The sequence below is a fragment of the Scyliorhinus torazame genome, chromosome 17 (genome assembly GCF_047496885.1).
Source record: "Scyliorhinus torazame isolate Kashiwa2021f chromosome 17, sScyTor2.1, whole genome shotgun sequence".
NCBI lineage: Eukaryota > Metazoa > Chordata > Chondrichthyes > Carcharhiniformes > Scyliorhinidae > Scyliorhinus > Scyliorhinus torazame.
The window spans coordinates 156,036,564-156,061,646 of record NC_092723.1 but is presented as its reverse complement, the minus strand read 5'-3'; the positions used below and the strand labels follow the sequence as shown (position 1 = coordinate 156,061,646).

At 44.7% G+C, this 25,083-nt stretch overlaps 2 protein-coding genes across 4 annotated transcripts in view; one reads left to right on the top strand and one right to left on the bottom strand.

Annotated features, from left to right (window-relative positions):
- tmem204 (transmembrane protein 204) overlaps nt 1-8,294 on the top strand; it is a 50,719-nt gene extending 42,425 nt beyond the window's left edge. For 2 of the 3 annotated variants that reach the window (XM_072481368.1, XM_072481366.1), the window contains exon 4: nt 4,261-8,294. In XM_072481368.1, the coding sequence (XP_072337469.1) occupies nt 4,261-4,490 (230 nt within the window). In that variant the 3' untranslated portion in view covers nt 4,491-8,294. The remainder of the gene's footprint in view (nt 1-4,260) is intronic. The other variant, XM_072481369.1, reaches the window with a different exon arrangement.
- The window catches only part of ift140 (intraflagellar transport 140 homolog (Chlamydomonas)), a 183,065-nt gene that overhangs the window by 104,966 nt on the left and 53,016 nt on the right, over nt 1-25,083 (bottom strand). Inside the window, 4 exon segments of the mRNA XM_072481370.1 lie at nt 11,293-11,317; nt 13,921-14,120; nt 15,410-15,541; nt 20,742-20,904. Of these exon segments, the coding sequence (XP_072337471.1) occupies nt 11,293-11,317; nt 13,921-14,120; nt 15,410-15,541; nt 20,742-20,904 (520 nt within the window).

Sequence of the window (25,083 nt, the reverse complement as noted above, 5' to 3'; positions counted from 1 at the left end):
TCATTCACCGTCCTGATTTGGAAATATACCGCCATTCCTTCAGTGTCACTGGGTCAAAATACTGGAACTCCCTACCTTATAGCACAGTGGGTGTACCTACACCACATGGACTGCAGTGGTTCAAGAAAGCAGCTCACCGCCATCTTCTTTTATAATAATAATAATAATCTTTCTCAAGGGCAATTAAGGATGGACACAAATTCTGGCCTAGCCAGCGAAGCCCACATCCCTAAAAATGAATTTAAAAAAAACAAGGGTTGATGAGCATAATGCGATTGATGCCACCCATGTGAACTTCCAAAAGGCATTTCACAAGTTGACACATAATAAGCTTGTACCAAATTTTAAGCCCATGGAATACAAGGATAATGGCAACATGGATATGAAGTTGACAGGAAACAGATCAGTTTGTGGTCGAATTTTAGATTGCAGGAAGGTATCTATTAGGGGTTCCCAGGGATTGGTACTAGGACCACTGCTTTTCTTGATCCATATCAAAGCTCTAGACTTGGGTGTACAGAGCATAATTTCAAAATTTGCAGATGACACAAAACTTGAAAGTATTGTGAGCTGTGAGAGTAATGATGGACTTCAAGAGGACATAGCCAGGCTGGTGGAATGAGTGGACACATGGCAGATGAAATTTAATGCAGAGAACTGTGAAGTGGTACGTTTTGGTGGGAAGAACAAAGATAGGCAATTAAAAATAAAGGATACAATTCTAAATGGGGTGCAGGAACAGGGAGAATGTGGAAGGAGATGTGCACAAATTTCTGAAGGTGGCAGGACAGATTGAGAACAAAGAACAAAGAAAAGTACAGCACCGGAACAGACCCTTCGGCCCTCCAAGCCTATGCCGACCATGCTGCCCGTCTAAACTAAAATCTTCTACACTTCCTGGGTCCGTATCCCTCTATTCCCATCCTATTCATGTATTTGTCAAGATGTCCTTAAATGTCACTATCGTCCCTGCTTCCATCACCTCCTCCGCCAGCGAGTTCCAGGCACCCACTACCCTCTGTGTAAAAATACTTGCCTCGTACATCTCCTCTAAACCTTGCCCCTCGCACCTTAAACCTATGCTCCCCAGTAAAGTTATTTTAAAAGCTTATGGGGAGGGCTGGGGTGTTGTTTATGAAAGCCATGTTGGCTGGGTTTTCTTTTTCTTGGTATGTGGTTTATTCTGTTAAAATGTATAAAATAAATGCCTCAATAAAAATATTTTTTAAAAAGCATAAAGGAAGAGTAGCACGGTGGCGCAGTGGTTTAGCACTGCTGCCTCCTGGCACCGAAGACCCGGGTTCAATCCCGGCCCCGGTTCACGGTCTGTGTGGAGTTTGCACGTTCTCCCCGTGTCTGCATGGGTCTCACCCCCACAACCCAAAGATATGCAGGGTAGGTGGATTGGCCACGCTAAATTGCCCCTTAAATGAAAACCAAATAATTGGGTCCTCTAAATTTATTTGATTTGATTTGATTTATTGTCACATGTACTGAAGTACAATGAAAAGTATTTTTCTGCGGCCGAGGGAACGTACACAGTACATACATAGTAGACAAAATAATAATCAACAGAGAACATTGACAAATGGTACATCGACAAAGTGATTGGTTACATAATGGATCAAGGAGTTTATGGCATTGAGTACAAAAGCAAGGATGTTATAATGAAACCTGAGAAAACACTGGTTAGGAAAAAGGTATATGAAATCTTGGGTTTTAGAAATCGGCAGTATGAAGTATAAATGGAGTGCTGTGTCCAATTCTGAGACTGCACTTTAGGAAGAATGTGAAGGCATTTAAGAGGGCCAAGAAAAGGTTTCGGAGAATGGGTCTGGGGATGTGAGATGTTAGTTATGAAGATATTTTGGAGAAACTGGGGTTATTTGATCTCCTTGGGAGATGGTTGAGAGATTTGATAGAAGTGTTCAAAATCATGAAGGATTTGGGCAGAGTATAGAATACATTTTCTCATTGGCAAAATGGTCAAGGATCTGAGGACACCGATTTAAAATGATTGGCTGAAGAAATAACAGAAAAACCTTTATGCAGCCAGTGGTTAGGATCCAGAGTACACAGGCCGAGAGTGCAGTGGAGGCAAATTCAATTGTGATTTTCAAAAGGTAATTAGATAAGTACTTGAAGAGAAAAAAATGCAGGGTTATGGGGAAAGGGTGAGGGAGTAGCTGATTTGCTCTTGCACAGATAAGACGGGCTGAATGGCCTCTGATTATTCAGCTACTTCATGGGCAAGTCACAACTGCAATACGGCTTTGTTTTTCACTGGATGGCTAGTTATGTAAAATCTGCCTTGCTGAGCAAAATTGTCTTTTTGTTCAATCTGACAGCAATGGGCTGCCCCTTTGCTACCTTCTGTTGTCATGACAAGTTGTCCACCCTGATCTGGTAAGTGCAGTCTGACCATATGGTGCTATTAGGATCTGGGAATGTGTGTCATTTGTATTTCTCGTTATTGGAGTTCACGCAAAGGGCCTGTGAAGGGAAATGACTCGCCTCAAATGAATAATTTTATTTTGGGCTCTGTGGTGGAAGCTCCAATGTTGATTTCCTGCCGTCACCTGATGAATAATTGTTCCACTAAGAAACAGCAAAGAGGCTCAGTGAATAAAAGGAGGGATGCATCAATAAATATCCAAACTGGACCACAACCCACACACTAAAGGAGGTAGCATATATGCAAAGAATACTAGCAAGGATTTAGGTAATCTAGGGAAAGCAGAATCACAGAGGAAAGGAAAAGTAAAGACAATTGTTGTGGTTTCAGATTGACTAGATTGCAACAGAAAATACATAGGAACTTATAATTATAAGCACAGTTTAGATCTGTGAAAACAATATCTACAATAAGTTCACTTTGAAACTTATCCCCTTACGCCACTGATCTGAAGGAAACTGACTGAATAATTGGTTGCCAAAAGGCATGATGCTACACCTTCTGTTGATGGCAGTATTAGCCAATGGAAAAGCAACCCATGACTGGCAGAAGCTCCTTCTCTCACCTCCAAGACAATTATGAGCTGATCCGAGATTATGGAAGTATCTTTCCACCAAGTTAGAACTTGATGCAGACCACACTGAAACAATATGATCCTTAGCATTCTAATAAGCAGCCTGAGCTGCTTATGGCCACGTATAGCCTGACTGCTGAAGTGGGAAAGGAGATATATTGGGATGGGAGACCATGAGGACTTGTCATGGGAGTCAGTTCCTGTACAGGATACCTGTCAACCAAGAACCAGAATGGGTCGACAGTCATCTAAATTAAAGCTCAAGCTTCAATAAGAGAAGACTGGGTTGAAAATGTCCAATAACTGTACAAACCCAAATTGAAATCAGTGGGCAGAGGCATATTAACAATATTTAAGTGATAAAATATGTAATGCAACATGATTTCCATCAGTTGCGCATGGCAATACTGGATGCCAAAAATTCTTGTGTCCATCCTCAACTATTGGCAAGATGGTGAGCAGCCAGCAGTGTTGAGGATATCACAGGATATTTGACTGCCGCACCCTTTAGGCCCCGAGCACTCAGGCCACCTGCCACTCTATGCTGAGGTAGGCCTTCACCAGATGCCGCAGATGTCCATACCTCCAAGCAGATGCATTCCCCAGCTGAGGTCTGGGAGCCAGATAAAATTACACTGGTACGTCAAAGGTTACAGCATTACCCAAGGTCAGGAATGAGCCCCAGCTCCACAACAGAAAACTGTTGATGTTGGTAGTGCATGGTTGAAAAAGTAACTGTTTCCATGTTTTAAAAAATATAAAGAGTGCAGAAGACCGCATTGGATTCCAACCAAACCAGTGGAGCCAGTGAAAGGGTACAACAGAGACTCACTGGAATGCTAGCAGAAGTTAGAGTTTACTGATATGAATAAAGGCTTGATAAATTGAGACTTTTTTTATTGGACCAGAGAAGATCAAAGACTAAGAGACTTTCAAAATTATGAAAGACTCTAAAAGTAGTTTCAGTGAAAGGTTGTTTCTATTGGCTGAGAAATTGGTAATAAGAGAGCACAGACTGTTGATCATCACCACAGGAATAAAGAGGGTGGTTCAACTTCCATGAAATACATTTTCAAATATAACTGACGAATTAGCAGCAGTTCGGGCACAATGCAACAAATGGCTTCCCCAGTGCTGTAATTTCTGATTCTTCTCTAATAGATTGTGTTTGATGGTACAGGTACTTCCTATTCTGATAAGCATTGTTATAATTTTTATTTGTTACCATTAGGTTTTGTGTTGGTGATTGGACTGGTGACATTCTACCGAATTGGTCCCTATACTCATCTCTCTTGGTCGTGTTATCTGGACATTGGAGCCTGTCTCTTATCAACACTTTCAGCAGCCATGTTGATCTGGAACATATTACACCGGCGGGAGGATTGCATGACGCCCCGTGTTATTGTTATCCGTCGCTCAAGGCCCCGTTTTGAAAATGACTATGTGGAGTCGCCGTGTTGAGGTGAATTGGAGGAAAAGCCAGCTAATAATTTGCACGTGGTTGAAAACTGCAAGATCTTTGCTTGCTCATGAACTAACTACGTCCCTGCCCAATAGTCAAAATCTGGGGACGGTTGGGGAGGTGAATGCACTGTGGGGGAGGGAGAAAGGAAGGGTTAGAACTTGAAAACAACAAAACAATTTTGATTTGGGTCCCCAGCACATTTTCTGAGGAAAGATGTAAATCATGGATTAAATACACCACAATAAAACTGTACAGCCGGATGCAAGCACATTGCATCAGCACCTGGAAGGAACAAAAATATGTCTCATGTATCTCAGGGTCCTCCACTAGATTCAACGCCACTTCCTGTGATCCAATTCTGAATGGCTTAAGATGCTCACTTGCTGACGGATTGCTGGTAAATTGCAGTGTGAAGGTCAAACAGCACACTGGTGACAAGGTCTTGATAGTTCTTGGCCAGGACATTAGGCGGAGGAACATTATGAAGTGGGAAAAATCCCCCCCGCCCCAACCCGAATACATAACATGTTCAAGCATTTGCTCCCGAGTATCAAGCCTTCATAATGGATGATCAGGTGTCTAGATTGACTAATATTTAAAGGAATATTACTCATCTCTCAAAAAATCTAGGTTTTAATTTAAATCAACTAATTATATAGGACACAGTATGTATATTATGTAATAGTAGAATGAAACAATGGTCAGAATCACTTTTGTTGTCAGCCTCTGACATTAATGACCTCAAAATGCAATGGGACAGATACTATTACCCATTGACGCTAAAATGCACAGGAAACCTACAAGTCAGAAGTTTCTATTAAGAAAAGTAAGGTTTTAACAAAGAATTGAACATTAATGGCCAACTGTAAACATCACTGCAATTCACAGCATTTGAGTGGAGTTTAAATAAAGATATGCACAATCTGTGTCCTTAAATCAGGACCTCCGTAACTCAGTACTTTCAGTTGCTTTTTCAAAGTGTACTAAAATTGCACAGTACGGTATTAAAATTAATGCAAGCAGTACTTGGGTAATGCAGTCAGTTCTGTTATCCTTAGGTAAACATGTTGTCACAACAACCCTCACTGCAATCAATATTCCTGCGCCACAATTGAGCAGGTTTTGCCAGCGTGGGGCGCTGGACATGCTGAGCACAGCTGAAGCTGGTTGTATTTGCTTCAGTGAAATATTCTGGCTCAGTCGCTCAGAGGTTGGATGTTGTGTGGGGAAGTGGGCAGGATCTCTAATCATAAAAAAGAAGTCGCAGTCAGGATCTTCTGGCTACTGTTGGGAGTAGCAACTTGGAAGGCCTCTTGCCTACTCCTGGCCTAACATCCCTAAAGGCATCACAGGAACTTAACCACCATTGGCCTACCTTTCTCCAACCCACCAGTGCGAGAGGCGAGTAGGGGACAAGAGCTGTTTTTGAATGCATCACAGGAAAAGCTGTAGAAAAATGAGGCAGGAACATTCCTTCCCACTTAGCTTTCATGGAAACAGTTGGATGGGCAATTCCAGGATGTGTCTTTGGGAAGGCCCCAGAAACTCCAGGGGAGCTTAAAGCTCAAATACCAATGTGCTTGGAGATTCAGCTTCACAGATCTCTCTCACCTTAGCTCTTGGGAAACAGGTGTTCCTTTAAACTTCTTTCAGGGTAATTGGGTCCATTACTCTCCATAATGCATAGCATAACACACGGACTGAAATAGCAAACTTCCAAGTGCTGGACATAATTTTACTCAGTTGGGTTTTACGATATTGGTAGAATTAGTAAGCTATTTTTTGCCAGTGAAACTTGAGTTATTATATTGGTAGTGAACCTAGAACCCATATTCACTCCACTGTGATGTTTAACACCTCCCTCATATAGTTTGTGCAGTGTACCAGCAACAATGTTCTATAGTGAGAAAAATAAATCATACAAACCAGGCAACTCCAATGTATAAGTCTTCATTTAGAACTTCAAATGGAGGCCATCACTACCCATGCTAGACCTGTTAGTCCCAGTATTTCACTAGCATTACTTGTTTCAAAATGCTCTTTCCAGACATAATAGACTTGAAAAAGAATCTGTAACTGCATTTTAAGCAGATACAGTCTGAATATTTCACATAACTTCATCCATTATGTTTTACAGTTTGTGACATCATTGCTTCAGTATCCCACTTCAGTCAACTGAACACTGATCAAATTCATACCTGTCAATGGTAGGTTGGAGTGTTCAACTTTATCTGGTTGTTTAACACACAACATACAAGTGATAGGCCATTTCAGTGCTGTGATATTAAGGCACTACATTCAAACAATACGTATGAGAATGAAAGCTCATTGGATATTTCAGCAAATAGGGCCCTTTTCAAATGTGGATTAACCAAACTTTATGGAAAATACCACAACTTTTGATTTTAATAGGGCCATTCTAATTCCCAAGTTGGTAATATCTTCATTTTTTTTGTTGAATTGAAGTTCCATTTTGTTGTTTATTCTTCATTCCATTTTTTTAAAAAAGAGTGTAAACAACTTCAAATTATCAGTAGATGGCACACATGTTATTCTAGTATTCCCACACACATCATCACAAATACCAGTTCCACCTCGGGAATACTGTGTGAATTTGTCTCCTAATATTGTGTAAAAGTATGTAAGCATCCAATAAAGTTAACGCTGGTATTTATAATCTCCTCTCAAATGTCTCAAAGGGCTTCACCTTCATGGGCATATTTTCACCTTCAGTGCTCCTGGAGTGAAACAATGCTTGTTGGGAGCATACACTGAGAACTGAGGTTTACACCTTACACAATTATCCAATCGCACCACTTGCGATTTCCCCTCCAAGTCACACACCAATCGGTCTTGGAAATATATCACCATTACATCATTATTGAGGGGGTCAAGATCCTGTAACTCTCTCCCCGACAGCACTGTGGAAGTACCTACAACACACGACTCTAGCTGTTTAAGCCGGCTCACCACCACCTTCTCAAGGGCAATTACGGATGGTCAATAAATACTGGTCTTGCCAGCGACTCACATGCCACAAATGAATTAAAAAACACATTAACAGGAGCATCAATGTTAAAAACAAACCCACGGATGGTCAATAAATAATGGTCTTGCCAGCGACTCACATGCCACAAATAAATAAAAAAACACATTAACAGGAGCATCAATGTTAAAAACAAACCCATGGAAGTGCAGTGGCCATTATATAGGAGGCATGGTTCCCCATCACGAGGAACACATGGTTCCCCATCACGAGGAATGACTAGACACTCATCCAACTCATTTATTCTATGAAAAATCCAACTGAGTTAATTATATACAGCTTTGGTATAAACTCTTCCATGCAGCGTGTTTACGTACTTTAATCTACACTGTGAGCTGTCTGGCCAACACTGATCAAAACCAGCATCTACCAAGTGCTGTTCTGGGTAATGGTTGCTTTCAATGTTCTGCTATGTTACCAAAAAACCTAAATACTGAATTGAGGAATGGTCTAAGACAGCAGCGGTCAAATTGGCTCTTGGGAACTGCACTTAAATCTGTTATTAACTTAATTGCATGTACTGCAATCTTATAGCTGTGGGATACAAAAAGTATATTTGATACACAAAACTTGGTTGCTTCTTCACAGTATTTTATGTTACTTTTTTAAATGCAGTTACAAGTCTGGTACAGAGCAGCTGTTACTAAAATATTTAAGAACACTTTTGGTTGTTGCTGCACCATCTTAGTTTCTCCTGTGCATTTAATTTAAAGCCCATGCATTTCTTTAAATAAAATCTATACAATCAAGTTAATTCTGAGTCCCTATTTACTGCACTACTTTTCCCAGATTTTTTGGAGTGTATTCTTTTTTTTTTCTTCTTTTTTAAAATAAATTTAGTGTACCCAATTAATTTTTTCCAATTAAGGGGCAATTTAGCATGGCCAATCCACCTAGCCTGCACATCTTTGGGTTGTGGGGGCGAAACCCACGCAAACACGGGGAAAATGTGCAAACTCCACACGGGCTGTGACCCACTGGCCGGAATTATGTTAGGCCTCCAAATTAAGCACCCCACCAGCGGATAATTAAACAATCTGTTTGTCAACTATATACAACTGCCGTGCACCCTGGTGAGCTTCACTTCATTAATAACGATGAGGTATGTAGATGCTGCTTTCCCTACCGCTCTATTTTCAAGAGCATTACAGTGAGATTTTGGGTGCATGTTTCATAAGCTGTGCCAAGGCTGGGCATGGGAGGCAAGACCAGCAGGGAAGGGGAAAATGGAAGCAAGACTATTTTGGGGGAGGGAGGTGACAGAGGCAGGAATGTTGGGGGTGTGGGTCAGGGAACAGAGCGAGTAGTGAAAGACTCTCCTGGGGCAAGAGTTATAAGACTCCCGAAGGAGGAGTCAGAGACTGTCTTAGGGCTGAGGCCATGTTGTTGGGGGCATATTGAACAGACTATCCGGGGCTGAGGCCACGAATGACAGGCGGAGGTTGGAAGGTGTTGGTCGCACTCAAAGATAGGCGTAGCATCCTCGCTTTTACTTAATAATGCACAGTTGGAAAAACAAGCTTGAAACAAACGATATGGGAGGGTCTTAACGTATGTGGGAGGAGTTCACAACTACTATTTTGGGTCGATTGAAGGGGCACCCCATTAATTATCTGCTCAAGACGTGGCGAACAAGGGTCAGCTGAGTACTGGTTTCAGGGGTTACATGTCCATTTGAGGAATATTGCTCCTTTACTAGTGGTGCACATTCATGCGAGAATCTATAAAGTTTTGGGGCTACATTTGAGTTGGTCTGATTGGCATCTGTTCCTGATAGAGGCATGTAAAAAGGAAAGGAGGATCAAACAATCAAAAGCAATGGCTTTGGACAGAAGCTACATGCACACTACAAACTAGTGTCTAGGCTAATGGAGACAAGCTGACAACAATAGGCTGACTGCAGGTTACAACATAAGGGAGTATTCACCCTGATCAAGACCCTCTGTGTACCCAAGTGAGAGGGGGATGCTCAGTCAACTGTGGACACTCCAGGATGCGCTTTACCTGCAAGAGGTGGCCTAGAGATGTCATGTCTAGTCTGAGGGCAGGTCAAAGGCTTCACACTGGCTTCCTGGCTTGGAGATGGAGGGATAGTATTCAAAAAGAGGGTGAAATTTTATCTCAAACCTATTCGTCCAAAGATAAAAGGAGTGGGGAAATGCAGATTGCAGGGAACACTGCCTTCTTGATAACTTTGATGCGAGTGAGGAGAAAAGGGACCCCGCTGTTTGGCATAGCTCAAAGAAAGACCACCACCCTGAGGAACAAGAGCTAGTGGGGCCGTAAGAAGACGAAGATGCTGATGAGGAGGGCCGAAATCCAAAAAGATAATTGGTATCTATAGGAGATGCAGCTGACAAATGGGGATGAGTGAAAGACAGTGTCGCTGACACCTTCACTTATCTGAAGATGTAGTAGCTTACATTTCTCACATTCTCCATTGGAACTCGTGTCACATGAATTAGGAGGCCATCCAATGCCGGTTACCGTTAAGGTTACCATTGCATTTGCTAGTGGATCCTTCCAGGGCTTCACTGGGTTCCACTGCGAAATCTCACATTCAATGACACATAATGACTAATGCCTTTTCAATAAAACTCATCGTTACGTGCAGTTCAGCATAGATGATGCAAGCCAGGCTACCAGAGCTGTTGGATTCGCTGTGATTGCAGGCTTTCTATAAGTGCAGGGTGCCATCCTATAAGTGCAGGGTGCCATCAACTACACACATGTGGCTTTGAGAGCTCCCAGGCAGCAGCCTGTGAGATTCATTAATAGAAAAGGATTTCGCTCTCGAAGCATCCAGCTGAATTCACAGAAAGAAGATCGTGCATGGTTGTGCTAGGTACTCAGGAGTCACTTATAGGTGCCACAGATCCTTGAGGGTCCTCGGCACATAGAGGATTAGCTCCTCGGTAATAAGGTGTAAAGACAAAACTAATTCTTGTGATGTTCATTCATCACCTACAGAGTGCACCTGAGGAGAGATACTATGCTGCCACATGGTCCTTAACAGAGCAGGCTACTTACCTCTTAAAGATGTGTTTCAGATGTTTGATCAATCAAATACTCACCACAGAGAATGTCCTGTATCATTGTTGTTTGCTGCGCCCTGCACAACCTAGTACTGCAAAGGGAGGATGATTTACCACATGCTGACAGGGAGAAGCTACACATCGCCTCGGAGGAGGAGGACATTGAAGTGGATGTGATTAAAAAGAAGGCACGGATTCAGGCAAGCCACATGAGGATTCAATTACACAGGCACAACGCTGACGATGTGCCTGTAACAACCCTGCAGCTTCAAAATTCCAGGAGAAATAAGCTGTAGGCAAGCTGGTATGAGTGTACTTCTCATGACGCATTGATGTAGGAGAGACAGTGAGACCTTCAATGTCATCTCCAACATCTCACAAAAGGTCATCAATCTCAAAATTATTATGGAGGTCATGGTTAACCCTAATGAGGGGGTCATCACTGGAAGGCACAATACCCTGGGGAGCATACGGCCACTATGTAATGGGATAGGCACTCCACAACACTCACTATTAAGCAACTACACATAGTGCAGTCCTTTCAATCATGGTGTGGAAAAGTCACTAGCAATGGCAGCCTTCAAGAGGCAGAAATGCAATTGCATTCATCATTGCACTCGTGCCAGTATGATAGGAGCTTAGCAAAGCGGCTCCAATAGGAAAAACACTCATCAATATTTTTTGCTTGACCATCTGAAGTCAAAGCAATTCCTGGACAGCAACATTTCTCCAAACGGCAGGTCTCATGCATGATTAATGCAGAGACTGCATCTTGATATGCAGCCCCAGATGCCATTGGACAACAGGACGCAGTGATGTCACATGACCGCATGGACACAAACCTGCAAGTTATGTTCGCATTGTACTCAGTGTTTCAGCAGGACAATCATGTGATTATTGACAAACACTCATTGCCCTGCGTTCAAAGTCATCCAAGTTTATGATCTGCATTGCCTTTGCATCTGGGAGAGACGTGGCCCAATCAGCTGTGCCGGGGTATTGCTTTCATACTATAACAGTCCTCCACATTGTCCAGCTCACAAAGTTCAATATTTCCTATAAACCCTAAGGTACTGATTACACAGTCATGGAATAAAATCCAAACTGATTGGCATTCTGTGATGTAACAGAGGGATTCTGTCAAGCAACGCCAGGTATCCGTTCAGGAGAAAAGTAACATCCTCACAGATAGTTAGACGGCATCATCAGGATGAGCACACACCTCGGACATCACACACTCGTTCCTGTCCAGCAGATATTTCAAATGTGACCAAGTGGAACCAACTTCCATCGTTCAGCATCATGCAGAAGGAGATAGGGAACTAATAAAAGAGTAATATCCAGTCTTAAAAGCGGAAACAAAATAACACCACAGGGAGACATCAATGGCTTTGGTTCTCGATGATGAATAATATTTTAACCTAAACCTTACAGTCATAAAGGCCATTGAAAGTGCACGTGCGTGAAAAGACTCCACCATTGGATTGTGATAAATACATACAATATTCACAAAGAACAGACTTTTGTGCTGTAGGGCACGATTCAATGGACTTGAGTTAAAGTCTGCTGAACAGTGTGTTTAGCTGGATGTTTCTCAGTGTCTGCAGCGCCAAGACCCTGCCATTCATCGGCACTTGGTCATTTTTTTGGCCTCGGTGAGGAACGCCCTGTCGAGGCCACTCTAAGTCATTTCCTGAACTCAGGAAGACTACTCACGGATCGGGGCGCCATTTAAATATGGCGCCATGACCTTCAACCCTATGAGGTTACGGTTCTGCTCGCCCCACCACGAGATTTGATGAGCTTCTTGTTGATGCATAATTAATGAGTTGAAAAAGGAAAGATTTGGAGTGAAAATGTGCTGTGCCACCCAGCAGAAATCACACCAACAAAATTTTTTTTGAGGTCACCCTTCCTCAGCTTTCTTTCTTCAAGAGAAAAGTGACCCAGCCTGCCAATCATTCCGTGAAATAGGATATCACCGTGTAAATCTTCCCTGCACCCTTTTCAATGTCACTATATCCTTTTTTGAATCTGATAATCAAACTGCACGCAGTAGTCTAGATCTTATAGACACCACCAACTAGGCTGGATCAAAACATTGGCAAGTCATTATATAGGAAGCTTCAACTTCTAAAATAATTCCTGGTGTATATTATGATGAACTGTAATATTTATTCTATATTCCTCCAGAACGCCACTAAACACAAGCATCCATAAACTTGCTTCAGAACGACTACAGTTCAGGAGGCCCCTCAGGTTTAATCAAAAGGAAACTATCCAAGTAGCAGATCAATAAATGACTGCCTTTCTGTATGATATCCTCAAAATTCTGATTTCTCAGTTCAGAATTTTCTTTCAAAAATAAACAAGCTGGAAGTCTGACCCCACCAGATATCAATCAATATTCTAAAAATTGCAGTCCAGCAAATCAAATGTGGGGACATAAGGAGCAGGAGTAGGCTCCGTGTCTGCATGGGTCTCACCCCCACATCCCAAAAGATGTGCAAGGTAGGTGGATTGGCCATGCTAAATTGCCCCTTAACTGGGAAAAAAAAAGGAACAGGGTAGGCCATTCAGCCCTTCAAGTCTGTTCCACTATTCGATAAGATCAGGCCTGATCTGGCTGCGATCTCAATTTCACTTTGTCATCTGCCGCCCTCATAAACCTGACTCAAAAATCTGTCTAACTCTGCCTTGAATAAATTCAAGACCTCCACTGCTTTCTGGGAAAAGCATTCCACATACTAACCACCCTTATTTCCATCTTGAACGGTAAACCTCTAATTCGTGAACTGTGCCCCTTGGTTCTAGTCTCTCCCACAAGTGGAAGCATCCTCTCGGTTTCCACCCCACCAAAATCCCTCAGGATCTTATATGTTTCAATAAGATCACCTTTCATTCTTCTAAATTCCAATGGGCATAGGCCCAACCTATTCAACCTTTGTTCACAAGAGAAACCTTCCATCCCAGGAATGAATCCAATGAATCTTCGTCGAACTGCTTCTCATGCAATTATATACTTTTATAAATAACGAAAGCCAAACTGTATCCAGTCCTCCAGATTTGGTCTCACCAAGTTAGTTCTTGTACAGATACGGTAAAACTTCCATCCTTTTATATTCCATTCCCCTTGTAATAAATACCAACATTCTATTTGCCTTTCTTGTTATACCTGCATATCTTTTGTGATTCAAATACCAGGACATCCAGATTCTCTGTATCACTGTGCTCTACAATCTCTCTCCTATTAAATAGTATACCAGTAATCTTGCAATGTGCCATCCAAAACAGTCATAAAACAGTTCACAGATTATGTTAGAGAAAAGAAAGAACTGGCCTCACCTCTTGATGAGTTTAATGGATTTAAAAGCCTCGTCCATGTCCCCTATAGTTAAATAAAAGCTGAAATTCAGCATAGCATCACGTGTTGTCTTGTCACAATCTTCCAGCCCAACAAAATCTCGCAGGGGCCTCTTTGCTACCATCTGTGGAATGGAAGGAGAGCCTGGCATTGGCTCAGAGTCATTCTTGGTCTCTCCTGACTAGAATTAAACAAATAAATTCATTGAAGAGATTAATGAGGGCAAACAAACAACTCTTAATTTTCTCATTTCCCTTCCTTTCTCCCCTGAGGACGCTGACTTTTGTTGTGGTGCAGTTCCACAGAGCCGAGCATTGCGCAAGGTCATCCAAAGCCAGTGCCAGCCGACTGATCAACAATTGGCAGGCATCAAAATACAGTCCGGGCATTGAACCCCCACTTTCCTATGTTGTATAGCTCAGCATCATGTCTGATGTATTGATATCTCAGTTTTCAGGGTCAAAACCCACACTTCAGTGACTTTCAGCAGATCTTTTAAAAATGGGGAAACTAGAATGAAGACTGGGAATACATATATGGCACAGAGATAAGCCATTCAGCCCAACCATTGTATGCGGATGAATAATGTGTACTCATTCCAGAGGTAAGCAGCAGAAATGTTAGGTTGCTTTTTTTGTACAATCTCCCTCACTGTTCAATATGCATAGCAGAATGCACAGTGCTATTTATGGAGGATTACTTTCCAAGCCCTTGCCTTGGAATAAAAATTACACACCACTTAGAGATAGGACCAATAGTGAAGTCTCAAGAGAGCAGCAAAACAAGCTGCTTTTACATTTTAATCAGAGATCAACTTGGTTAAGATTGTTCTGGTCCACAATGCCTGATTCACTGGAAACTCCAAAGAGCAAACATTAGTAAATCAATTCCTTTCATCAGTTGGAAACTGTACCAAGGTGGTAAGCATAATATCGATGTGGAGGGTTCCGACTTGATATCACGATCATTTGACATCACTTAAATTTGCATTCCCTTTTTGGCTAGGACTGCTCTTAGTTTCAAAGTTATATTTCAGTCCAAGTCCACATTTCATTCAACAATAAATCAGTTTCAATTCTTAGTATATGATGAAGGGTAAAATCAACAGGAAAATGAGTAACCCATGTTTAAGTTGGATGTGTTAGTGTGTAATGAGATGTCAAAATCTCCCAGGGCAGCTACAGCATAGGTTAAGTACAGAGTAATATTTCTTCTAAACTGTCCCATCAAGCAATCTCAGGGCAGGTACAGCGCTGTTATAAAGAGAGAAAGGAAGTGAAATTTGACTCTCTCAATTATAACTTTGGGCTAAATTGTTACTATTTAGTTATATAGATCAGCAAACTGTAAATAGCCATTCCACATATCATGGTATATTCATAGCACAGTTCCTATTAAAAATATTTTAATCTTTTTCTGACATTGAATGGTCAAATATAGATTTTGTTAGTACTCCACCATTCTCTATACCTTCTTGGAGAAATAATAATAGGGAACCTCCAGCCCCATCAAAGCCTCATGGGTCACTGCCTTGGGGAAACTGTCCTGTAGCAGGAGGCCATGTTCCTGTGTGATGAAGAATGATACCACCACAGCATTCACCTGTTTGAATGGGAGGGTACAAAGGAAAACAAGTTAGAACAATGCAGGAACCACAGGAAGGTTCCACTCTGAGGACTGAGAATGGATCAACTCCATATAATGGAGTCACTAAGAATGCTGTTCCCTATAGGCGCACACCAATAAGCTAGCGGGGAATAGTATTGGATCACAATGAAACAATGCAGCACGACCCCCCCCCCTCCCCTCAGTCACAGATTCCCCCACGCCAATCTCTCTCATTCCTCGGAAGTAACCGAGCAATATATTCCTCGGAAGTAACCGAGCAATATCTGTATGAAGCCGGTATGGAGGAGCTGAGACTCCAGTAGCAAAGAGGAACAGCACCCACGGAAGACCCAGCGGCAGGGGATGCTCAGGAGCCGGAGACCACACAGGACCTGGAGGCAGCTAGTCCCATACCGTATCCGGCAACGAGCGCTCACTCATAGCCCTCAGGCTGGTCCCCCTCCAGGATTCTTCCTCCACTCTAACCCATTCACTCCCTCTCCTTACCACCCCCGCCTCACTTTCTCCACGTTCGCCGACCAATAACAATGTAACAAGTTTGGCGACACCAACCCCTCCTTCTGCCTTTGTAACAGGGCCTCTTTACCCTTGGCGCCTTCCCCGCCCACACAAACTCTGAAATAATCGTATCTACCTTCTGAAAAAAGAACGTTGGAACAAAAATCGAAAGCGTATGGAATATGAATAAGAACCTTGGCAGGTCATTCATTTTCACCACCTGGACCCTCCCTGCCAGAGTCAGATGCAGCGTAGCCCATCTCTTCAAATCCTCCCTGACCTCTTCCACCAGCTTTGTTAAATTCCATTTATGCAACGTCTCCCACTCTCCCGCTACCTGGACCCCCAGGTATCTGAACCGGTCTGTGGCTATCTTGAATGGGGCAGCCCCCCTAGTCTGGCTCTCTGGCCCAATTTGTTCACTGGGAACACTTCACTTTTCCCTACATTCAACTTGTATCCTGAGAATGCCCCAAACTTTTCTAATAAGTCCATAATCCTCCTCATGCTCTCCAGTCGGTCGATACGCACAGTAACAGGTCGTCTGGGTACAATGACACCCGATGCTCTCAATTCCCCCTTGCAATCCTTGCCATTCTGTTGACCCCGAGGGCCATTGCCAGGGGCTCTATTGCTAGCGCGAACAGCAGCAGTGACAGTGGGCACCCCTGCCTGGTTCCCCTGTGTAACCCGAAAATTAGTGAGCTCATATCGTTGGTCCATACGCTCGCCATCGGTGCCACATATAACAGGCGCACCCATGCCAGAAACTTCAACCAAACCCAAACCTTCCCAGGACCTCAAACAGGCACCGCCATTCCACCCGGTTAAATGCCTTCTCCGCATCTATGGACACCACTACCTCCAGTACCTGTCCTCTCGACGGAGTCATAATCACATTTAACAGCTGCCTTATATTACTGGAGAGTTGCCTGCCCTATACAAAACCCGTTTGCTTCTCCGCACCCATCCCACCAAGACACAACCTTCCATCTCTCCCCACCACCAGCTTAGCCAGCACTTTTACATCCGTATTTAACAGCAATATGGGCCTATACGACCCACATTCCAACAAGGCCTTCCCCTTCTTTGGTATTAATGGGATTGTCACCTGTGTCATCGTCTCTGGCAGCTCCCGCTTCTCCAGCGCCTCACCAAATGCCCCAACCCCAACAGCGGGTCCAGTTCCGTCGCAAATTCCTTATAAGTTTATGCCGGGTAACCATCTGGCCCCGGGACCTTTCCCGACTTCATACCCCTTATACTGTCCAATACCTCCCTCAGCCCCAAAGGCTCCTCTAGTGCCTGCCTCTTCTCTTCCAGTTGCGGGAACTCCAGCCCATCCAAAAACCGCCCCATGTCCCTTTCATCACCCCCCGGATCCACCCTGTACAGTTTCTTATTGCATTCCCTAAACATCTCATTTATCTTCGGCAGCTCCGACACAACCTCCCCTGTCCCTGTCCATATCCTCAAAATTTCCCTGGATGCAGCCTATTCTCCTATTGTACCGCTCATACTCCTCCTTACTTTTCCTATCTTCATGTGCCTTAAACGAGATAATCTCCCCTCGGGCCACCGCCTTCAATGCCTCCCAAAATGTGGCTTCCGTCACCTCCCTGTTCTGGTTCAACTCCACATAATCTTTAATAATCGACTGCACCTTATAACAATACCCTTTGTCTGCCAACAACCCCGAATCAAGCCTACATCCCAGCCTCTGCTCCCATCCCGATCTAAACTAAACCTCCAGCCAATGGGGCGCATGGCCTGAAATTACTATCCCCGCATACTCTGTCCCTTCCACCCCCAACAATGCCTCACAGCTCACCACGAAAAAATCTATTCTGGAGTATACCCTGTAAACATGTGAGAAAAAGTAGTATTCCCCTGGGTTCTTAAAACGCCACAGGTCCACCATGCCCAACCTTTCCATGAGCCCACCCAGCTCTTTTGCCATCCGTATCCTTCCCATTGACCAGGGGCTTGACCTGTCCACCCTTGGCTCAGGCATACAATTAAAGTCTCCTACCATGATCAACTGGGGCGTATCCAAGTCAGGGATCACTGCCAGCAATCCACACATAAACCCTATATCGTCCCAATTCGGTGCATATACATTCACCAACACCACCAGAGTCCCCTCCAGTACTCTGTCCCTTCCACCCCTAACAATGCCTCACAGCTCACCACGAAAAAATCTATTCTGGTCACCAACACATATCTCCTACCCGGGTCCCTCACTTCCTTTGAACTCAAAACCCCCGTCTTCTTGCTCATCAAGATGACCACCCCCCGTGACTTCTAGTCAAATCCCGAGTGAAATACCTGACCCACCCATCCCTTTCTCAGCCTGACCTGGTCCCTCAAAACGGAGGCGCGTCTCCTGCAGAAAGACCACCCCCGCCTTCACCTTCTGTGGTGCGCAAAAACCCAAGATATTTTCACCGGTGCATTGAGCCCTCGCACGTTCCATGTTAAAAGCCTTGCCGGGGCCTCGCCTGTCCACCATCCTCCCCTTTTGGCTCTGCTCCCTCTAATTTCACCATGTACCAGGCCCATCCAAGATGGCCCACTTCTCACCCCGACCACGCTTCTTTTTCAATGCTGCCACGTCGCATCTCCCTCCCTTCCCCCCACATCCCCCTCCGCTCCCCCTTGGTCATCTCTCGCAGCCATCTCCCCCACCTCACTTCCGTTCACCAGCATCTGCCAGCATGGCAACTCTTGCCCAAAGGCTCCTCCTTCTGACCCCCCACCCTCTCCTCTTTGTTCAGTGTAGAACACATTGTCTACCCGTTTGTGCTCTTTAATAAAATAATTGGCTGCTTCTGGGGTCTTAAAGTACTATTCCCGGCCTTCATAAGTCACCCACAGTTTTGCCGGGTAGAGTACCCCGAATGTGATCTGCCGACGATACAAAACTGCCTTGGCCCTGATAAATTCAGCACGTCATTTTGCCAGTTCAGCTCCAATGTTCTGGTATATTCTGACCTTGTTCCCCTCCCATTCACAGTTCCGTTTCTCCCTGGTCCACTGCAGGATCTTCTCTTTTTCCACAAATTTGTGGGGTCTTATGATCACCGCCTGCGGCGGCTCCCCTGCTCTTGGCTTCTGCCTTAGAGATCTGTACACTCTATCCACCTCTGGGGCCTTGTTCAACACCCGCTCCGCCAACAGCCCTGCCAACATCCTCGAGACGTACCTCCCTATCCCCACACCCATCTTGGCACTCTGCCCTCCGCATCACACCATTGGTCAGTGGCAATGGCAGTCCGTGCCCAGACACCCCGATTCCAGGGTTCACCCCAATGCCACGGCCCAACCCCTGGTCAACCTCCACTATTCCCCCTCGGTCCTGGCAAACAGCCCTCTTCACCCTGCCAGCCATGCCAGCAGCAGGACCGGCATCCCACAGGCGCACCTTTGGGAACATGACCTATATCCACTCTCTCCCTCAGCAGCCACTGTGCCTATTTCCCGATTTTTAAAACCACAAGTGAACATCGCCATCGGTAATTCCTCTGGCGGAGACGGAACATCGCAGGAGCCCTGGAGAATACCGGGATGGGCCCGTTAATGATATGCCAATGGCATTTACTGTACGTCCGTCATAGAATGCATTCACGATGCTGTCCAGGCACCAGAACATGGCTTTCCGTCGGACTCCCGGTGCCGGCCTCCACTTTCAGCTGACCCGCGATTCTACGCCCAATCATGTTTCCCGATTCCAGCGCTGGCCGATGGAGTATCCCTCCCCTGGTTCCAACTGAATCTAAATGCTTCTACCCTTCAGTGTGGGCCTCTGGTTGCCAAGCAACAGCTTAGATTTTTTACCTCTTTAATTGTTGTATGTGATAAACCTTTAATTATAATGCAGACACAGTTTAAAATGACCAAAACCCAGACATGTAGGCACCTTTGTTTAACATAGGCTAACTGAAGTTTTAACCTCGACTCAGCACAAAATTACAGAAACACAAATTAAGCTTCAACCTAAACCTTATTGGGCAGCATGGTGGCACAGTGGTTGACATTGCTGCCTATGGCACTGAGGACCCGGGTTCGAACCCAGTCCCGGGTCACTGTCTGTGTGGAGTTTGCACATTCTCCCTGTGTCTGCTTGTGTCTCAACCCACAACCCAAAGATGTGCAAGGTGGGTGGATTGGCCATACTAGATTGCCCCTTAATTGGAAAAAAATAATTGGGTACTCTTAATTTATTTTTAAAAATGAAACCTTATTTCTATTACCCACAATACAAATATAAATTATTTAAACCAACTCCATTTCCTAACATTTCCCTTCTAACCCCTGAAAAAGGAGTTTCCAAAATCCATCACCATCAGTCCAGGATAGAAATTCAGAAGAGTCAAAGATTTCTCTTAGCTTGAATTTGCTGTGTGTAAATCCTCCCCTTCTAACCCCCTGAAAACGTTTTCAAAATCCACCACGGTCAGTCCAGGATAGAAATTCATAACATTCTCTCCTCCTGCTGACAGGGGCAACAATGACCATGAATGAGCCTGGTGGCACATTGCGATGGCGGTCACATGCACCCTGCTGTACATAGCTGCCTATAAAGATTAACCCGGGCCTACCATCAGCAAACTTCATATGCACAATACTGGCAGCAAATGCAGCCTTGATTTTATCCTTCTGACAGAATACCCACCTGGTACTCTGGATGATTGGCTTCGGTGTTTGCAGGCAACTTTGACTGCTTTGGGGTTGAAACAGCCAAAAGAGCCTCGCACACAAAAAGTCTGGGTTCGTTCTGGTCCCAGAAATGGTTGCTTGGATATCGTCCCAGAAGTTCGTTCATCTCCGGACGCCCCCTTAAGGGTTAAGCACAAAGCAAAGACTTGTGACAAGGCAGGAGCATTTTTGTCCATGCTAGATTAGTTATTTGATTCTTTATTGCTGCAATTAATACACACAGTTGAACCGGAAGGAAAACAGTCATCCTTACCCAGTTTGGCCCGTCTATCACTCCAGTTCCATATTGAGGCCACTAGAGGTGTGGTCATAAGATAACCAAGTCTGAGAACTGAACATTCAAGGGTATTTGACGTTTTGGAAGGACACAAAGCTAAGAAAAGACAGTGGGATAGCGCTTTTAATTAAGGATGGCATTAGTACAAAAGTGAGAGATGACCTTTCTTCTAAAGATCAGGGCCGGGATTCTCCGAGCCTGCGCCGGGTCGGAGAATCGCTGTTGACGCGGGGAATTCCCGCCATGCCGCTCCAACGCCAGGACACGATACTTCGGCGACCGGAGAATCGGCAGCAATTGCGCCCATGCAGTTGACGCGGCGCTGGTCGGTCGACCGGCCGAATTCCCGCCGGCGTGGTTCCAACCTGGCGGGAGCTCGGACCCGCGGCCACGATGGCCGTCCTAGTGAGGGGGGGGGGGCGGGTGCGATCAGATTTCCGGGGGGGGGGGGGCCTCCATGGCGTCCAGGTTCGCGTTCGGGGGCTACCGATCGGCGGGCGCCCGCAATCTGGAGGAGGCCTACATCCTTCGGTGCTGGCCCACTGTAGGGCTCCGCCATGTTGCGCGGTGCTGGCGCGGAAACGGCCGTCACGCGCATGCGCAGACCCCTGCCAGCAGTGCAGGGCCGCATGTAGGCGCCGGAGTTGCGCTGTGCTGGCCCCCTGAGGACCGCTGAATTGCTGGGCCAGGAGGCCCAGTCACGCCGGCGTGCACCACCCCGGTGTTTACGCCGGCATCAACACTTGGCCAGGATTTCGGAGAATCCCGGCCCAGGGCATTGAATCAGTTTGGGCGAGATATGTAATAGCAAATGTAAGAAGTCTCTTGTGGAACTAGCTTATAGGTCCCCTAACGGTAACTACACTGAAGGACAGGGTATGCAGGAAGAAATAAGATGGCTTGTAAGAAATGTACAGCAATAACCATGGGTGATTTTAATCTGTATGTAAATTGAGGAATCATATTGGTAAAGGTAGCCTAGAAGATGAGTTCATAGAGTGCTTTCAGGACAATTTCTTAGAGCAGAACGATTTAGACCCAGCTAGAAAGCAGGTTATTCTAGACCTGGTAATGTACAATGAGACGGGATAATTACGAACCTCATAGTAAAGGAGCCTCTGGGTAGCAGTGATCATAACATGATTGAATTTCGCATTAAGTCTGACAGAGAGAAGAGTCAGTGTCTAAAACAAGTGTTTTAAGCTTAAGTACAGGCAATAAAAAGCATTTGAAGATAGCTGTCTAAAGCAAACAGGGAAATTATGCTAAGGGGTAGGTCAGTAGAAATTCAGGGCGGACATTTCAGGAGAAACTTCATAACACTCAGTGAGAAAGACTCAAGGAGAAGGATGCACATCTGTGGCCAACTAAGGAAGTTCAGAGTAGCAGCAAATTGAAGGAAAAAGTGTACAATTTTGCAAAGATTACATAGAAAACACAACACAGAACAGGCCCACGATGTTGTGCCGAACTTTTGTCCTAGATTAAGAACAAATTAATCTACACCCCATCATTCTACCGTAATCCATGTACCTATCCAATAGCCGCTTGAAGGTCCCTAATGTTTCCGACTCAACTACTTCCACAGGCAGTGCATTCCATGCCCCCACCACTTCCTGGGTAAAGAACCAACCTCTGACATCCCCCCTATATCTTCCACCATTCACCTTAAATTTATGTCCCCTTGTAATGGTTTGTTCTACCTGGGGAAAAAGTCTCTGACTGTCTACTCTATCTATTCCCCTGATCATCTTATAAATCTCTATCAAGTCTCCCTCATCCTTCTCCGTTCTAATGAGAAAAGGCCTAGCACCCTTAACCTTTCCTCGTAAGACCTACTCTCTATTCCAGGCAACATCCTGGTAAATTTCCTTTGCACCTTTTCCAAAGCTTCCATATCCTTCCTAAAATGAGGCGACCAGAACTGCACACAGTACTCTAAATGTGGCCTTACTAAGGTTTTGTACAGCTGCATCATTACCTCACGGCTCTTAAATTCAATCCCTCTGTTAATGAACGCTAGTACACCATAGGCCTTCTTCACAGCTCTATCCACTTCAGTGGCAACTTTCAAAGATGTATGAACATAGATCCCAAGATCTCTCTGCTCCACCACATTGCCAAAAACCCTACCGTTAACCCTGTATTCCGCATTCATATTTGTCCTTCCAAAATGGACAACCTCACACTTTTCAGGGTTAAACTCCATCTGCCACTTCTCAGCCCAGCTCTGCATCCTAACTATGTCTCTTTGCAGCCAACAGCAGCCCTTCTCACTATCTACAACACCACCAATCTTCGTATCATCTGAAAAGTTACTGACCCACCCTTCAACTCCCTCATCCAAGTCATTAATGAAAATCACAAACAGCAGAGGACCCAGAACTGATCCGTGCGGTACGCCACTGGTAACTGGGCTCCAGGCTGAATATTTGCCATCCACCACCACTCTCTGACTTCTATCGGTTAGCCAGTTCATTATCCAACTGGCCAAATTTCCCACTATGCCATGCCTCCTTACTTTCTGCATAAGCCTACCATGGGGAACCTTATCAAAAGCCTTACTAAAATCCATGTGCACTACATCCACTGCTTTACCTTCATCCACATGCTTGGTCACCTCCTCAAAGAATTCAATAAGACTTGTGAGGCAAGACCTACCCTTCACAAATCCGTGCTATCCCTAATCAAGCAGGGTCTTTCCAGATGCTCACAAATCCTATCTCCCAGTACCCCGACAGAAGATTGGACACAGTGAAAAACCAGCAAAGAATGACAAACAATTATGGAGAAATTAGCATACGAGAGAAAGATTATTAGAAATATAAAAACAGATAGTAAATGTTCCTAGAAGTATTTAGTCGTGTCCCAGTATATTATCAACTTTCAGTCTATATTTTTAAAAATTGCAAACACAGACTACTAAAATGGCTGCTGCAACTCACATGGCCTTTGGCATTTTGAGTTTCAGACAATCCCACGACTTTTTTTTTAAATAAACATTTTATTGAGGTATTTATGGTTTTACAACAACAAAAAAATAAGAAATGTACATGAATTTATAAACATAGTGCAAAAGCTGTCTTCCTCCCTTACAGGTCCCACCTTTATTAACCCCCTACTCTAGGCTAAACTAACCCCCCCGCCCCCCCTTCTGCTGACGATTAATTTTCCGTAAAGAAGTCGACGAATGGCTGCCACCTCCGGGCGAACCCTAACATTGACCGTCTCAAGGCGAACTTGATTTTCTCCAAACAGAGAAAGCTAGCCATGTCAAATAGCCAGGTCTCCGACTTCGGGGGCTTTGAGTCTCTCCAAGCTAATAATATCCGTCTCCAGGCTACCAGGGAAGCAAAGGCCAGAACATCTGCCTCTTTCTCCTCCTGGATTCCCGGGTCTCCCAACACCCCGAAAATCGCCACCTCTGGACTCGGTGCCACCCTTGTTTTTAACACCGTGGACATGACGTCTGCAAACCCCTGCCAGAATACCCTAAGCTTTGGCAATGTCCAGAACATGTGGACATGGTTCGCTGGCCCTCCTGCACACCTTGCACACCTATCTTCCACACCAAAGAACCTGCTCATCCGGGCCACTGTCATTTGAGCCCGGTGAACAACCTTAAACTGTATCAGGCTGAGCCTGGCACATGTTGCGGACGCGTTGACCGGTCTAAACCAGGGTCAATAACTGCGTTGAACCCATGACCAACTTATGCAAATCTAGGTCCGGTATCTTCCCCAGCATCCTCTTTATAAACTCCACATCATCCCAATTTGGTGCATACACATTTACTAATACCACCTGCACCCCCTCCAATTTCCCACTGACCATAATGTACCGAACTCCCACATCCAAAACTATCCTTCCCGCCTCAAACACCACTCTCTTATTAATCAGGATCGCGACCCCTCTAGTCTTCGAGTCCAGCCCCGAGTGAAAACCCTGTCCGACCCATCCCTTCCTTAATCTAATCTGATCAGCTACTCTAAGGTGCGTCTCCTGTAGCATTACCAAGTCC